This window comes from Peromyscus leucopus, chromosome 1 (genome assembly GCF_004664715.2).
Source record: "Peromyscus leucopus breed LL Stock chromosome 1, UCI_PerLeu_2.1, whole genome shotgun sequence".
In the NCBI taxonomy this organism is placed as follows: Eukaryota; Metazoa; Chordata; class Mammalia; order Rodentia; family Cricetidae; genus Peromyscus; species Peromyscus leucopus.
This window is the reverse complement of record NC_051063.1, coordinates 179,325,286-179,341,588: the sequence shown is the minus strand read 5'-3', so window position 1 is coordinate 179,341,588 and position 16,303 is coordinate 179,325,286. Positions and strand designations below refer to the sequence as shown.

The 16,303-nt window shown below is 40.8% G+C and overlaps 1 protein-coding gene across 3 annotated transcripts in view; it reads right to left on the bottom strand.

Moving 5' to 3' along the window:
- Nucleotides 1–4,246: 4,246 nt before the first annotated feature.
- LOC114703959 (3-beta-hydroxysteroid sulfotransferase-like) overlaps nucleotides 4,247–16,303 on the bottom strand; it is a 44,587-nt gene continuing 32,530 nt past the window's right edge. For all 3 annotated transcript variants that reach the window (XM_028885009.2, XM_037202079.1, XM_037202080.1), the window contains exons 4-8: nucleotides 14,134–14,342; nucleotides 9,960–10,086; nucleotides 8,379–8,473; nucleotides 5,760–5,943; nucleotides 4,247–4,584 (exon numbers count right to left, since the gene is read on the bottom strand). In XM_028885009.2, the coding sequence (XP_028740842.1) occupies nucleotides 4,463–4,584; nucleotides 5,760–5,943; nucleotides 8,379–8,473; nucleotides 9,960–10,086; nucleotides 14,134–14,342 (737 nt within the window). In that variant the 3' untranslated portion in view covers nucleotides 4,247–4,462. The remainder of the gene's footprint in view (nucleotides 4,585–5,759; nucleotides 5,944–8,378; nucleotides 8,474–9,959; nucleotides 10,087–14,133; nucleotides 14,343–16,303) is intronic.

Genomic DNA, 16,303 nt, shown 5'->3' with positions numbered 1-16,303 from the left:
GTTCTCCCACTCTGTTCCTGATCCAGCTGGGACCTCCCGCTCCCCTAAGCTCTCTTTCCCCCAACCCTTGCCCTCCATTACCTCCCCACCCCCTGTTTGCCAGAAGCTGTAAACAACCTAGATGCCCTTCAATTGAAGAATGGTTAAATGAAATGTGGTACTATACACAATGGAGTACTACTCAGCAGAGAAAAACAATGACAACATGAGGTTTGCAGGCAAATGGATGGAACTAGAAAATACCATCCTGAGTGAGGTAACCCAGACTCAGAAAGACAAACATGGTATGTGCTCACTCATAAGTGGATACTAGATGTAAAGCAAAGGATAACCAGATTGTATTAACTCTTTATAGTTAAATGTGACATGACTTATGATTATGGACATCAGGCAAGAAAAAAGCAGGCAGAGAAGGTGGAGAAAATTGAGGCAGCCAGATGTACCCTATCAGAGACCTGTGTTCTTATCTCAATTTGTGAAATTCAAGGGGAACTAATGCCCAAAAATCTAAGGGAAATTTTTCAAGAAGAAAATTAACCACGTAGTGTGTTGACTGCTTAAGACATTATTTTTTAAAGGGAGGCGTGGTCCCTTACCTCCAAGGTCCAGGGAACACTGAGGAAGAAGGGGTAGAAACATGGTAAGAGTTTGGCAGAACTGCTGCACACCAGCCTCTTCTAGACTTGAGAAGGCAGGTACACTCATGAACCGACAGGAGCAGTGGCTGTCTGCACAAGACCTGCACAAGCTCAAGCTGGTCAACCCTCCAGCACAGACAGGAGGGGCTCATGACCCCACCCCAGCTGAGGAGCTAGGGACATTTGTGGCTTCTAGGGGAAGGAGGGTCAGTTTTCTTCAGGGATGTGGGCCCTGTAGGTTGCATAGTCTCCAGAGCATGCACCTACATCCACACACTTGTGGGCATCACGACTTAGACTCAGTGAGCTATTGGAGAAGAAAAGGACTTGAAGTTTGGAAAGGAATGTGGAGGAGAATGGGGAAAGGATATGATCAAAATACATTGTATATATATGAAATTATCAAAGAATAAACAAATAGATTTTTAAATATAAGTGTAAAGATAATGAGTGTTTGGTAATTTTTATTTTTTAGGTAATCTTAGTGATAATGGCATGGGTGGAACAGGCAGTGAGAACAGATGAGCATCAGATATGTTCATGGGTAAGCTAAGATGTAGGACAAGCTTTAAGTATCTCATAGAAAGTGAGTAGAGACACAAAAGGGAGAGGCTTAAGATTATGAGATTGGTGACAATGACATTATACTAGTATTCACAAGTTTGAGAAAAGCCAACACTGTATTAAGTTATAATGTATGAATAAGGAATAATAAACATCATGGTTAGGCATTTAAACAATGAATGGCTGAAAACAGTCATTTTTACTTCAATGTTTTTTAAGTTTAATCTTAACATCTTGATAGATTCTTTATATAGACATCTACATTATACATCTATATATATGAGAGGGTCCCTACTCTCTGGGAGAGAATCACCCCTTCTCTTGACACTTGGTACAATTATTCATTCCTAGAGAAGGGTGACAGAGAAGTCAGCATAGAGGTAAAGAGAGGCAAGTGATTGTCAACAAAACTTGGGATGCTGATATGGCTCAGTGGGTCAAGGCACTTGCTGTCCAGCCTGACAAACCGGGACCACATAATAGAAGGGGGAGGATGGACTCCCATGAATTGACCTCTGATCTTCCATGTGCACTGTAGCATGTGCCCGTATAAACACACAAATTAGTAAATGTAATAAAAATAAACAGCACTGTCTTTTTCACTCCAGACTGGACAAATCTGCAATGACTGAGGAGTCACAGATGCTACTGCAAGCTGTGGAAATGAAGGGAAAACTGGATATCTTACATTGTCCCTGGGTCAAAGAGGAAAGCGAGAGGAGAGGTGTCCGTCTGGTATGGAACAGCACGAACTGATCTTGAAACAATGGCTTTTCCTTCGTCATATTTCTCCTGCGTACCCTGTCCCAAGTTGCACACCTGGTACTGGTAGCTGATTCCAGGGTTGTTCTTTCACAGTGTCCTGCCCCCATCCGTCTTTATACTTCCCCTCACCACTTTGCAATATTTAGATAACAAATACATTCAATAAACTCTGAGCATGTTTGAAAACATGAATGAGTCCTTAATGGCTGTCTTAGAGTGTTGGGGTTTGAACATGAAGAGACCCTGATTCTCTTATAGTTCTGGTTGGGAGTCATGTTTGTAACATGTCTACTGGTGTCCTTCTCAGTGCAGTGAACATCCACCTGAACTGTAGTTCATGCCGGGATCCTAAAAGACACCAGCGTCACAAATGCAGAAATGGGAAGCACAAAGATCATATCTAGAATCCCCAAAGTTAAAATCAGGAATCCATACTTTTGGAAAAGTGATCTCAAAAATTCTTTTTCCAAGTTCCAGGGATCGGGCCTAAGGTTCACCCTTTATTCCTTCAAAGAGGGGCTGGAAAGATAACACAGTGGTTTAAAGTGCTCCCCGCTCCTCAGAGGGCCAGAGTTCAAACCCCAGCACATACATTGTGTGGCTCAAAACTGCCTGTAACTCCAGCTCTAGGGTATCTGATGTGCTTTCCAGGCTTCCACAGACACCTACATGCAAGCACACAGATTCACATATATACACACAAATAATAAACCTCTAAAACTTAAGATTTTACATGTTAACTGTTAGTCACTATTACGTTGGCTGTAAATTACCATAAAGAACTCAGTCCTATTTAAACAATATTTTAAATTTTAATCATATAAATCAGTATTTCTCAACTTGTGGGTCGCAACTTCAAAGGGGATTGCTTAGCATGTATCCTGCTTATCAGATATTTACATTATGATTCATAACAGTAATGAAATTACGGTTATGAAGTAGCAATGAAATAATTTTATTGTTGGGGGGGTCACCACAACATGAACTGTATTAAAGAGTTGAGGCATTAGAAAAGTTGAGAACCTCTGAATAGTTAGATTATTTTTCTTTTAAGAAAATATTTATTATATGGATGTGTGTGTACCAGGTGTGTGTGTGTACCATGTGTGCACTGAAGCCTTTGGAGGTCAAGAGGCCATCAGATCCCCTGTAAGTGTAGTTATATGTGATTATGAGCTGACATGTGGGCGGTAGGAATGGACTGTGTCCTCTGAAAGAGCAATGAACACTCTTCATCTCTGAGCCATCTCTCAAGTTTGTAAATTATTCTTTCAAAAACTAGAAAAAGTATTCTTACTAATTCAGTTGAGCTTTCCTAATAGAAATAACTGGGTTTTTCTACACTAATAATTCAGCTTCAGTTTGACTCTGGTACGCTTAATGCAATGTAGATTTCTTTCCTTAACCTAGTGGGATTCCTAGTCTTTAATTTTAAATTATTTGTGTGTGCACATGAGGGAAGTTGCCTGTGGGGCCACCAGAGGGCACTAGATCCCCTGGATCTGGATTTAAAGGCAGCTGTGAGGGTCTGGTGTGGATGTGGGCAAACTCCCTTCTTCTGCGAGAGCCATGGTGCTCTCAACTGCTGAGCTGCCACTCTAGCCTGACCTGTTTTGAGTTCTGACTAGCAAAGTGTTGACCCTTTGTTCCTTATAACTGGAGATTTAAAGCTCAGGCAGGCATACACTCTCTCTGCTGACCCCCTTCAATACCAATAAATTCGTCACCACAGTTGTTTGAAAGCAACAATAAATTGACATTTTATTATGAATACCTTACTTGCAATTCAGTTTTGGAAACCAGGTGCAGATATGTCTGCTCTAGACTCAAGTTTTTTAAAAATTATTTTGCTCTGAGTTTTGTGATATGAACCACCTGGCAACTCAAAAGGATAGTATTCCAATCTTCATTCCATTCCTGTGATAAAGCACTGACCAAAAGCAACATGGGGAGGGAAGGGCTTATTTGGCTTACAGGTCCATCATAATGGGAAACTGAGGCAAGAACTAAGTAGAGATGGTGGGGGAATGATGCTTATTGGCTTGTTCCCTGTGACTTGCTCAGATTGTTTTTTCTCTTTCATACAACCCAGAGCCACTTCCCCAAGGATGGCACCACCTTGAGTGGGCCGGGCTCTCATACAGACCAATCTGATGGAGGCATTTTCTCCATCAGATTTCCTGGTCCCAGATGACTAACTTGCATCCAGATGACAAAAAAAAAAAAAAAAAAAAAGGCACAGATAGATTTTTTTTTAAGTTTAGTAAGTAACACTCAGAGTCCTTAAAATGTTTAGAGTCTTTTAACCAGACAGCCAGACATTGGTGGTGCATACCTTTAATCCCAGCACTCAGGAGGCAGAGGCAGGCAGATCTCTGAGTTCGAGGTCAGCCTGTCTACAGAGCTAGGTCCAGCACAGCAGGACTACACTAAGAAACCCTATCCGGGATGAGGGTGTGCAGAGTGGCGAGGGGTTAGGTGGATGGGGGCATTGATCAACATCGTGTCGACCAGGGGAAGAGACCAGGATCCAGCATCGACATCTTCTCCTGATAGACTCTGTCAAAGGCTTCACTTTGAGCCACAGTGAAGAGATTCTTCCAGTCACCACAGATGCCTGTCAATCAAAAACAGAAGGAAAAGCACCAGGAAAATGAGTCCAAATCCCACTTGCACAGCCAAGCCTGTCACACTCCCACCTCAACTATCCAGTTAGTATTTTCTCTCAAGACCAAAATGAGTCATCCTACAATTTTCTGCTTTGGACCAACTGCCAACTGTCAAAACTATATTAGCACAAAAGGGACAGGGCTTGTGATGATTTGAGGTTGGTGCCTGTGAGCGTCCAGAATGTCAGGTGGAAAAATCCTAGTCTTGAAACTTTGAAGGAAAAACTGAGTTTTCATCCTGCACCTCAGTCCTGCCCTCCATGTGGAAAAAAATAACAACTATGTGACAGAGATACAGGTTACAAAATGGACACTGAAAGTTTGTGTCCTTCAACATTTTTTACAACAACATTTGTATTATAGACAAGGGAATATGGTTAAGTTACACAATGCTGTGATCAGAAAAATCTCATCTAGGGAAATGAATGTGGTCTACATCACTTTTCTCCTTGTGGAATTATTTTGTAATCCATTTCCACTGAAATACATAAATAGTCCAGTGTCACAAACATCTCCCAATACTACTACTTTTTTAGTCATACATGAATCATCAAGTCCCACCACCCTGGTTCCCTGAACATCAGCAACATATTCTCTGCCTCTACAATTATTTTCTATTTTATGAATGTTACATAAATATATTGTGTGTAGATTTGTTGTTACTCTTGTTGCTCAGCATAAGGCCACTGGAATCCATCCAAGTTGCTGCATGTGTCAGTAAACTCTGCTACTGACGAATGGCATTGTATCTGTCATGTAGACACATGGATGTTTGCATGTGTTATCTGTTGTAAACCCTCTGAATTGGAAAGTCCTGTTCCTGTGACTACACCTCTGATTCCTTACAGACATCACTGAGACTGACTGGTCTAAGTGTATAGACAGGACTTGTCCATCGCACAGGCAGAGCCAGGAGGACATAGGCACCTCTCACTCCTTCTCTGCTTACCGTGGTTCTAAGGATTCTCAGTAACGGATCTGTGGGCAGCGACTCTTCTGAAAGGATGTGATGGAATATGACACTAGCTTCCAAGCACGTCTGTTTTCATGACTCATGCTTCATGCAAACATCAAAAACCTACCCATGTCTACAACACAACCTTGACACTCTATCTTTTCTTACCCTTTCTCAGCAATGGTATATTGGAGACAGTGCCATCTTTGGGATTTCTTAGCATTAGGCTGTTGGACATGCTATTCTCTTTCATGACTGAAAAGGACAAGTTTCGGGCAGCAGAATCAAGCTGTTCTGGAGTCAGATGTTTGCCCAGAAATTGACACAATTTTTGCGTGCTGCCTCTGAGGTCCTGTGGGTGGAAAAGGCGTTATCAGGAGAGAGTGGATACAAGCACTGATGGTGACATAGCCCTTGAGTTCTCAAGAAGGTGAATACTTCCTTATTATGTGACCTAAACTTTTGTTTCCAACATCCTACATAATATACATATTCATATATAATATATACTGATATACATAACTATGTTATATATATTTATAAGTTCATAATATATTTTATATTGTGTTTATGAGTTGTATATGATGTATACACTATATAATGTTATACAGTATAATATGAAAATATAAGTTTATAATAATATATGATATGCATAAATATATAATGTATGATATAAATATATATGAAGCATGTGTATACAGTGAGCACTGAGGCTGGAAAATGACAATGGATCCCTCTGAGTTGGAATTAGAGGAGACTGGGAGCCACCATGTGGGTACTGAGGATCGAACCCAGGTCGTCTGTAAAGGCAGCATGTACTCTTAGCCACTCAGCCATCGCTCCAGCCCTAATTTCACCAGTTTTCATACTCTGTCTTACATTGTGAAGGGATAAAGGAGTCATGAAAAGAAAACCCATTCCTTCGTCAAGTCTGCCTGCCAGCCACCAGCTCAGAAAAAAAGTGTGTGTGTGTGTGTGTGTGTGTGTGTCTGTGCATGTGTGTATGTGCGTGTATGTGTATGTCTGTGTGTGTGTCTGTGCATGTGCGTGTGCGTGTGCGTGTGTGTGTGTGTGTGTGTGTGTGTGTGTGTGTGTGTGTGTGTGTGTTTGTAGATGTTCATGGAGGCCAGAAGAGAGTATCAGATTCTTCTGGAGCTATTGTTACAGGCAGTTATGAGCTAACTGGCATGTGTTTGGTCCCTAAACTCAGGTCCTCTGGAAGAGCAGCAAATGCTCTGAACAGCTAAGCCAACCTCAAGCCCCTGACTTTTCCTTATGAAAAACAAATCACTTTTAAGTGTATAAAATGTAGGATTTCATTATGTCACTTTTTATAAATGTGTATCATTGTACTGAACTCATGTTCACCTCATCACCCATCATGCTTTGCTGTCTACCTTACCCCTCCTACTTAACCTTTCCCTCGCCTGAACAGTCCATCTCCTGCTTCTCCCTGTGTGGCCCCTCACACGGCTAATCTAGATATCATATAAAATACATGAAATATTTTTTCTTCTTCTCCCTATTACACTCATCATTACCCTTGGTTACCAACTTTTCATTGTCAAATTTTGTTGGAAAAAAAACAAGACTCATGAATCCAACTGGATGCAAATTGGATTGGAAAGTGGAGGCAGAAAATGAACAGGCACTTTCTACAAAAATACTGTATACCACAGAAAGAAACGGGAATTTCAATGGTCACTGGATTAAATCAGCCAATAGAAGGGTATTTGAAAGAGAGAAAGAGTTGTATGAAAAACCACTACTCTTTGGAGTATTGGAATTGCTGTATATAATACATAGTTTACTATGGTGAGATTCCTGTTGACCAGTTCTTAGTTCTGACTTAGGACTCGAGCCTGGACCATTCCCTGAAAGTCTATATGAAAGGTCCTTGCCTAAGTTTTAAGTTTGATACTCCGTCTGATCGTCCCTGGGCCCCAATATGAAGCTATTGAGGTGCCTGCATCAAATGTGTTGATGTGGTCAGGTTGCCGGGGTGGGAGCCACTGTGACAACTTCCGTGTACTAATGTTGTTGAGCTTGAACGCAGAGCATTGCCAGGCTAGCGTTCTGAACAAAAGCCATCAGATTCTTACTCTGAAACTGAAGGAACGTTTAGACGAAGCACGTGTCTTTAATAAGACATGGCTAAGACTTATCAACCACACATGTAGCATGACATTCACTATTCTAGATAGTTGTCACTTTTATTGTGTTAGTTGAATACTACTGTTTTTGCAGTTTCAGGAGAACAGTGAGTCACAGGATGAGTTAGAACGTGCTGAGGTTATGCAGGCAATGAAAGGCTGGGTTTTACACACCTTCCCTCTTTGGGTTTGATTTTTCTGTTACCATGATAAAATACTGACCAATAACAACCTGGGGGAGGAGGGGCTTATCCAGCTTCTGGGTTTTGAGCATCATGGATGGAAGCCAGGCAGGAACTTGAGGCAGGAACTGAAGCAGAGCCCACAGAGGAATGCTGTTCACTGACTTGCTCCCTCTGGCTTACTCAGCTACCTTTCTTATACATCCCAAGCCCATCCGCCTATGGATATAGCACCAAGAGTGACAAGGCTCCCCTACATTAATCATTAATTGAGAAAATCCCCCCACAGACATCTAGTAGAGGCATTTTCTCACAGGTGTGTCAAGTTGACAACGATGCTAACTATGACAGTCTCCCACTCACTTACTTGATTGTTTACCCCTAGAGAAATACAAAGGAAAGGAACAAAGGCAGATATGGGCAATGTAGGAAACACAGTAAAAGAGAATTACCCTCTGTAGCTCCTCATAGGACATTAGTAGAAAGTTCTCTGTGTCTCTCCTGGTTAACCATCCAAGTGTGTGATCAAACCAGGATCCAAAAATCACTACAGAGATAGGGGAGGAAAAGGAAATTATTACTGAACGTTGCACCTCTTGAATATTTGTTCTTATTCCTGATTGGAGGATGGCATTTACTTTGAGGAAGGTAAGGGATGTCAAATTTCTACCTCTAGAGGTCTGTAACACAATTATGACATTGAGAAAGCTCACTTTTTTTTTTTTTTTTTTTTTTTTTTTTTTTTTTTTTGGTTTTTCGAGACAGGGTTTCTCTGTGTAGCTTTGCGCCTTTCCTGCTGGAACTCACTTGGTAGCCCAGGCTGGCCTCGAACTCACAGAGATCCGCCTGCCTCTGCCTCCCGAGTGCTGGGATTAAAGGCGTGCGCCACCACCGCCCGGCGAGGAAGCTCACTTTTTTTAGAGGAAAAAATTATGCATGCTTACTACCTACATATTTAAAAGGAGTTTTAAACCTTATTTAATGTGTATGAATGTTTGCTGATATGTATGTATGTATGTGCATCACATGCGTGCATTGTTCGCAGAGACCAGAAGAGGGCATAATATCTCTTGGAAGCAGAATTACAGATGGTTTTAAGTCATCATATGGGTGCAGAACTGAATCTGGGTCCTCTGAAAAAGCAGAAAGAGTACATAACCACTGAACCACATCTCCAGCCCTGCCTCTTTGAACCTCTAACTAGAAAAGTGTATAAAAAGAGCAGGATAAAATTCAAATACTTGCAAGAACTATTTTATGAAGCAATCATAGATTTAATAAATAATACTTCATTGTGAGTAAAATAGCAAGAACTAATGAAATGACTTAGTGGATAAAGGCACTTGACCCAAAGCCTGATGATATGAGCCTTATCCCTGAAATCCACATGGCTGAAGGAAAGAACTGACTCCCACAAGTTGTCCTCAGTCATCCACACATGCACAATGGCATTTGTGAAACCGTACACACACACACACACACACACACACACACACACACACACACACACACTAAATTAATGAATATAATATCTGAAAACATGCAATTGAAAAATATAAAAATAAAGGATAGATGTTCATTCATAGCTATATAATATATCATACAAGAATTGATTTTTCTAAGTGAAAAAATACATTAAATGAAAATCAGATTGCATCTGGTTGTCCATAAAATTCTTGACATCACACTGAGTAAAATTTTAAATCATTGGTTTTTAATATTTTAAGTTTCATTCATATGTATATCTGTGTGTGGGTATTGCATACATGAATGCAGTGTCTAGGGATGCCAGAAGAGAGCACTAGACTCCTGGATGTGGAGTTATAAGACCTTGAGGGAAACCTGGCATGATTGTTGGGAACCAAACCTGGACATCTGCAAGAGCAGTACACAACTAAACCATCCTTCTTGTCCCACACTGAGTAAATTTTAAACAACTGTGACCCACAGATTTAGCTTTTAAACATGCAACACAGATCTCTGGTCTTGCCTTGATTTCAAAATATGAAATTGGTGGTCCAGATTCTACTCACCATCACCTTGGATAAATGCACGAAGATATTCATCAAAAGTCTGTTGATTCTTCAAAAGGTGAAAATGTTTTCTTAAATGATAGCGAGATGTAGCAACATCTCTTGGATTCCTGATGACATAGATAACCTAAAAGAGAAAGTTTATTAGAAATGTGTGTCTTCACCTCAGCACTGCATATTTCCACACATCCTGAACCAAACTCTTAAGTCTTTACACAAAGCCACAACACACATGTGGAGGTCAAAGGATGAGCTGCACCTTTTCCTTACATCCGTGACTCTCTCAATGTAAGGTTGCCTTCTCTTCCATCATTTCCTTAACTCTGAGATAAAGGATGCCAAGTTGATCTTCCATCTGAGAAAGTTTACATAGCTGTCACTGACATGCATGGTTCACTGTTGGAAGAACAGTTGAGGGGCTGCAAAAATGCCTCCGTGGTTAAAGCAGGGTTTCTCAACCTGGGGTCCCCCAAGACCATCAGAGAACACAGATATTTATAGTGTGATTCACAACAGTAGCAAAATTATAGTTATGACGTAACAGTGAAGCTAATCTAGTGGGTGGGGATCACCACAACATAGGAACTGTATTAAAAGGCCTGAGCATTGGGAAAATTGAGAACCACTGCTTCAAATGTTTGCTGCATAAAAAAAAAATGAAGATTGGAGTTTGGATCCTCAGAAAACCACATGTGATGGTTGTCCTTGTTTGTCAACTTGACTATACCTGGAATGAAATACAATCCAGAAACAGAGGTCACACCTGTGATCTGGATCTTGAGGCAGGAAGACAACCTGCCTTTGATCCAGATTTTGAGGTGGGAAGGCACATACTGCTGCCATGAGGACCAGCCTCCAGCAGCTAGAGCTTGAAGGGAATCCATGGAGTCTTCATACTAAGGCTTTTTTTAACTGAGGGAGTAAGGAAAAGACAACACACTCTCTTGATAGTTTTCTTCTGACTCTTTCTTTATTCTTCTGTATTCTTCCTCTACATCTTTCCTGGTGTTTTCCTTCTCTCATTCTTGATGTTTTTCTTCTAACTTACTTTGTTTTGTTTTTTTTTTTTTAAATCTTACAGCTTATATACTCCACCAAAATCTTTCAAGCAATATGAAAATCACAATGTGGCTACATTGTATTTTTTAAGTGGATGATTATAATGAATATAGGCTTTTAAAAAATGTTTTCATTTCCCCTACATGGTTAAACAGTTTACTTATTACAGGTGAAAATCAAGTTGTTCCAAGAACCCACATATAATATCCAAGCAACTTGTTATAGATTAAGAGAGTGCAAGCAAAAGTATTTTTCAAGCCAGTTCTTCTACTAGCAGACTGCTTACTGTAGTTACAAAGAAAGGGCAAACCATTTTACTATGTATCTCAAAAGATAATGTTAGAAGAATCACGAATCTAAACTTTTATATATAAAAAAGAACCAGTCAGCTCTATTTTAAATCCTCAGGGTGCACACATATTCATCCACAGTTCTTTATATCAGGAAACAGAGGGCAGAAATGGGGACAAGGATTTAAACACTGCCTTTGGTCACCAAACCGTCCAAGCAAGAAAGGCACACCAGCTAACAATAATCGGGCTGCTTTGTTCTTGTTCCCTGACCTTAAAGAGTTCCTCACTCAACTATGTGCCTTTCTAAAACTTCAGATTTGTCTTTTTGGGTTTTTCATCTTAAAGCTATTAACAAAAACATCTCAGTCTAACTTTAAATTATTTTCAAAGCTTTGTTTCAGCTATGATGCACTGGAAAACCTGTGAACACATCTCCCAATTTAAGATTAAAGGAATTTAAACTAGCTGGGCTACTGGGACTCAGTTGTTTTTCTTAATCATTAACCTAAGCCACAGTCTATATGGCTCCTGAATAGAAACTCATGTGTTCTAGCTGTGTGACACTTTCTTGTTTTATTGTTTTATCCTCTGCATCCTACAGAGGCAATATTTTATTCTACCATTACCTATGTTAATTTTTCCACTAAAATAACCTCTGTCATAATGCCTTACTATATTTATTACAAATCCTCAATCATCAAAATCCTGTTTAAACTAACTTTATTATTGTATAAAATCATTGCTTCAGTTAAAAAGTACAGCTTAGGAGGAAGGCATCTTCATAATAATCCACAGGTAAAAATGCCCAATAAAACAGGACATTTCCAAGAGATGATCCTACTACATCAAGGGCAGTGGGGATCTCTCCACACCCATTCACACCATACCAGATACCAGAGAAAAATGGCAGTGACAGACATGCAAAGACACAGCAGTAGCAAGAAATATTCTAGGGCTGAAGCTCTTGGGGCCTTGCCTATCTAAGATTCATCCATCAGTGCCTTGCATGCTGGTGGGCCGATCCCCTGAAGTCAATTGCCATCTGCTACTCCTCTGACATGGCCACCTATAGATACACCTTTAATCTGGGCCACACCTTCTGCCATAAGCCTATATAAGGACAATGGAAGAAGGAAAGCTTGCCTGCCTGCCCTCGCCTTGCCAGCAAATCCATTCCTTCACTGACATTGGAGTCTACTTCTCCAGGATTCCAGCATATACAGAAGACCAGCTGTGACACACAGCCTCAGGGGACTGAGCAGCTACTAGATTCTTGGACTTTCCATTCACCACTAGCCATTGTTAGATTAGCAAGACTACAGCCTGGAAGTCATTCCAATAAATTCCCTTTATATATATGGAGAGAGATTCATTCCAAAAGTTCTATGACTATAGAGAACCCTGACTAATATACCACAGAAATGCCAGGCAAGTGAGAAGCCTGCCTGTAATTACACCCTCAGAAGGTGGAGACTGGAGATCTCCAGAGCATACTGGTTCCCAAGATAAGCCGTGCCAGTGAACTGTGTTTGATTGAGAGACCCTGCCTCAAGAAGAATAGGTGGGAACTGGTGAGGTTGTTCACTGGGCAGGGCCACTTGCCACCAAGCCTGATGAGCTAGGCTAACTTTCTGGGACCCACACAGTGGAAAGAGAGCCATGCAAACTCACCCACTCCACCCCCCACACCCACGCCCACAGAGAGATAGAGAACAAATATTTCAAAAGAATAAGGCAAGCCAGCGATGCTGGCACATGCCTTTAATCCCAGCACTCGGAAGACAGAGGCGGGTGGATCCCTGTGAGTTCGAGGCCAGCCTGGGTGACAGAGTGAGTTCCAGGAAAGGCACAAAGCTGCAAAGCTACACAGAGAAACCCTGTCTTGAAAAACAAAACAAAACAAACAAAAAAAGAATAAGGCAGAGGAGTGATTGAAAATGGTTCTAGACATCAACCTTGGACCTCCATACACACCCATCCACAAGTGCCTGTACACCCTACACTCCCATGCCCAAACACATGGACACCACTTATACACACATGGAAAAGGAAAAGGAAAAATGCAAAGTTGAAAGCTGACTTCTGAGTTAACAAGTATTCATAACATTAATCATTCATTAACCAGTTAATAAGCACTGTGAGTTCAGCTGTTTCCATACATGTGAGTATTAGGGAGACTGGCAAGGCCATAAATTTGGACACACCCTTGAGTGTGCCAGTTTAAGAAAGAGAGTCCTCCTAAGATATCATCACAGATAGAAGCAGATGCAGAGATCCATAGCCAAACAACAGGCCAAACTTAAGGAATCCAGTCGAAGAGAGAGAAGAGGGATTCGATGAGCAAGGTCATCAAGATCATGATGGGGAAACACGCAGAGACAACCAAACCAAACTAGTGGAAACTCATGAAATTTAGATCAACAGCTGTGGAGCCTGCATGGGACTGAGCTAGGCCCTCTGCATAGTGAGACTGTTGTGTAGCTTGACCCGCTTAGGGGGCCCCCTGGCAGTAGGATCAGAATCCATCCCTGGTGCATGAGCAGGCTTTGTGAAACCCACTACCTATGATGGGACACCTCGCACAGCCTTGAGGCAGGGGGAGGGGATTAGACCTGCCTCAGCTGAATGTATCCTCCCATGGGAGGCCTTTCCTTCTTGTAGGAGGGAATGGGGGGTGGGTTGGAAGGGGGAGGCTAGAGGGGCAGGAGGAGGGAAGAGGGGGAATCTTTGATTGGTATGTAAAATGAATTAAAATTTTTCTTAATAAAAAATAATAAAAAAAATATAAAAAAATTTCATCACAGAGACCAGCATCCACTCACCTTAGCACTGGATGTGAAGTAAGACTTGGGAAACAGTTGTATGGGAAGATGTGTACTCATGAGACGTGGTCCAGCCTGGTCTAGCAATAGTTTCTGCTCATCTTTAGACTCAAGCCCTGGAGACCTGGCAAAATTTTTGACAGTTTGGACCCAAGTAGGGTCCCCTTTGGAGATAATCAGACTGACCATTTCAATCATCCAGTGTGTTCCTGGTTGTGGGAAAATGAGAACAATCAAATTACATTACATTATCATAGTAAAGAAAATGTTTCATATGTTGAATGATGAAGGTATTTTTATTTGGTTTTATTCTTAGGTTTCACTTTTGTGTTTTCTGCTTGGATACAAGCCAGCTGACTTCCATATGGTTTCATCGTACTTTTTAATCCTGGTTAATCCTTCCTTCGTTCCTGAGCTCCCATCTCCCCTTATATCTCTAATTCTCATATCATCCCTGTTTAAAACTTTTCACCCACAGTAATACCCCTCTCTACTTTCCTTTTGCCTGTGTTCTATTATGCCCTCCACCTTTAACCGACCACCACCACTGCTGGTTATTTATATGTTTGTTTGTTTCTTTGTTTGTTTGTGTCAATGTGACATAAGCTCGAGTCATCTGGGAAAAGGAAAACTCAATTGAGAAAACGCCACCATCAAATTGGCCTGTAGGGAGCCTGTGGAGCACAGTCTTGATTAATGATTGATTTGGAGGAACCAGACCACTGTGGGCAGTAGTACCACCCTGGGCCAATGGTCCTAGAATATAAGAAAGGAAAGCAGGCTGAGTAGACCAGGAGGAGAAAGCCAGTGAGCAGCACCCCTTGATGGTCTCTGCTTCAGTTCCTGCCTCCTGGTTCCTACCCTGTTTGAGTTCCTGCCTTGGCTCCCAAAGTCAAGGACTTGCATTGGCGTTACAGATGGTTGTGAGCCACCATATGTAGATGCTGAGCCCAGGTCTCTGCAAGAGCCGAAAGTGCTCTTAACAGTGTAGCCATCTCTCCAGTCCTGCCCCTCATTAGCTCATATTTTCTCCACTCACATTAAATTTAACAGAAATATTAAAGGATGTATAAATACTGTGACAGAATGTAATATCAATATTGCATAATTTTATATCATTTTAAACAAATCTACCTCTTCAACTGGATATCATATCTACAATGTTGACTCTTGTGAACATCACTTTTTCTAGTTTCTTTGAAACAATAATCTATAGTTACACTACTGTGAGTGGTGTACCACATCATCTCATTTATCAAATTATAGCTTTATATAGATTTGTTAAACTTTCTTCTACTTACCTATTCTCCCCAGGTCTATGTATCTGTCTAATCAGATCTGAACAGCATAACAAAAATTCATGAGATATGCTTGGTTTATTGGTAATGAAGGCACAAGAAGTCTGATTGCTCTCCTACCATCCCACCTCATACAGGGTTATATGGAGTACCATAGACTTACCAGGGCTTCATGAAGACATTAGCAGAATAAAAAATGATGAGAAACCTTGTATCTAAGGTGACTGCATGAAAAAAGGTTTAGTCATCCCTCCTGACCCACCCTCTGTTTCTGCCTTGTGATAGCATAAACCACATTAATTTCGTTTTAACTTCTGTATTAATTTATGTATCTATTTGCAACAGCTTGATTGAATACTGTGATCCTTACAACTTTCAACTTGACAGAAACTAGAAGTACTTGGGAAAGTCTTTGTTTTTTGTTTGTTTTTGTTTTTTAGTTGGAAAAACACTAGTTCCTTTTGAGACATTCACCTCTACCAATTCTCACATCTGAATATAAGTACACCAGGAAAGAAAGAAAGTATATCACTTGAAAATGGTCCTTTGTGTTAGTAGTAAGGCATGCACTTCTGGCAAATGAAAAGATGCTCATAATACTGAATGTCAGAAATAAGCTATTGATGTTACTTCTTGCTTTATGGGGAAAAAAGAGCAAGCTGTCTAGAATGTCTAGTTAAAGTATTTTACTCAATGGTTTTGAAACCAAAAATACCTGGTTTTACTCCAAGCCCTTTCATTTGTTATCTTCAAGAGGCCAAGCAAGATACTTATCTTCTCCAAAGCCCATTTTCTTCAAAATGAATCATAATGCTTGCTAAAATTTTCATCCCTGTTTCTCTTACCCATCTCGCAAACTTTTCTTTTTCTTT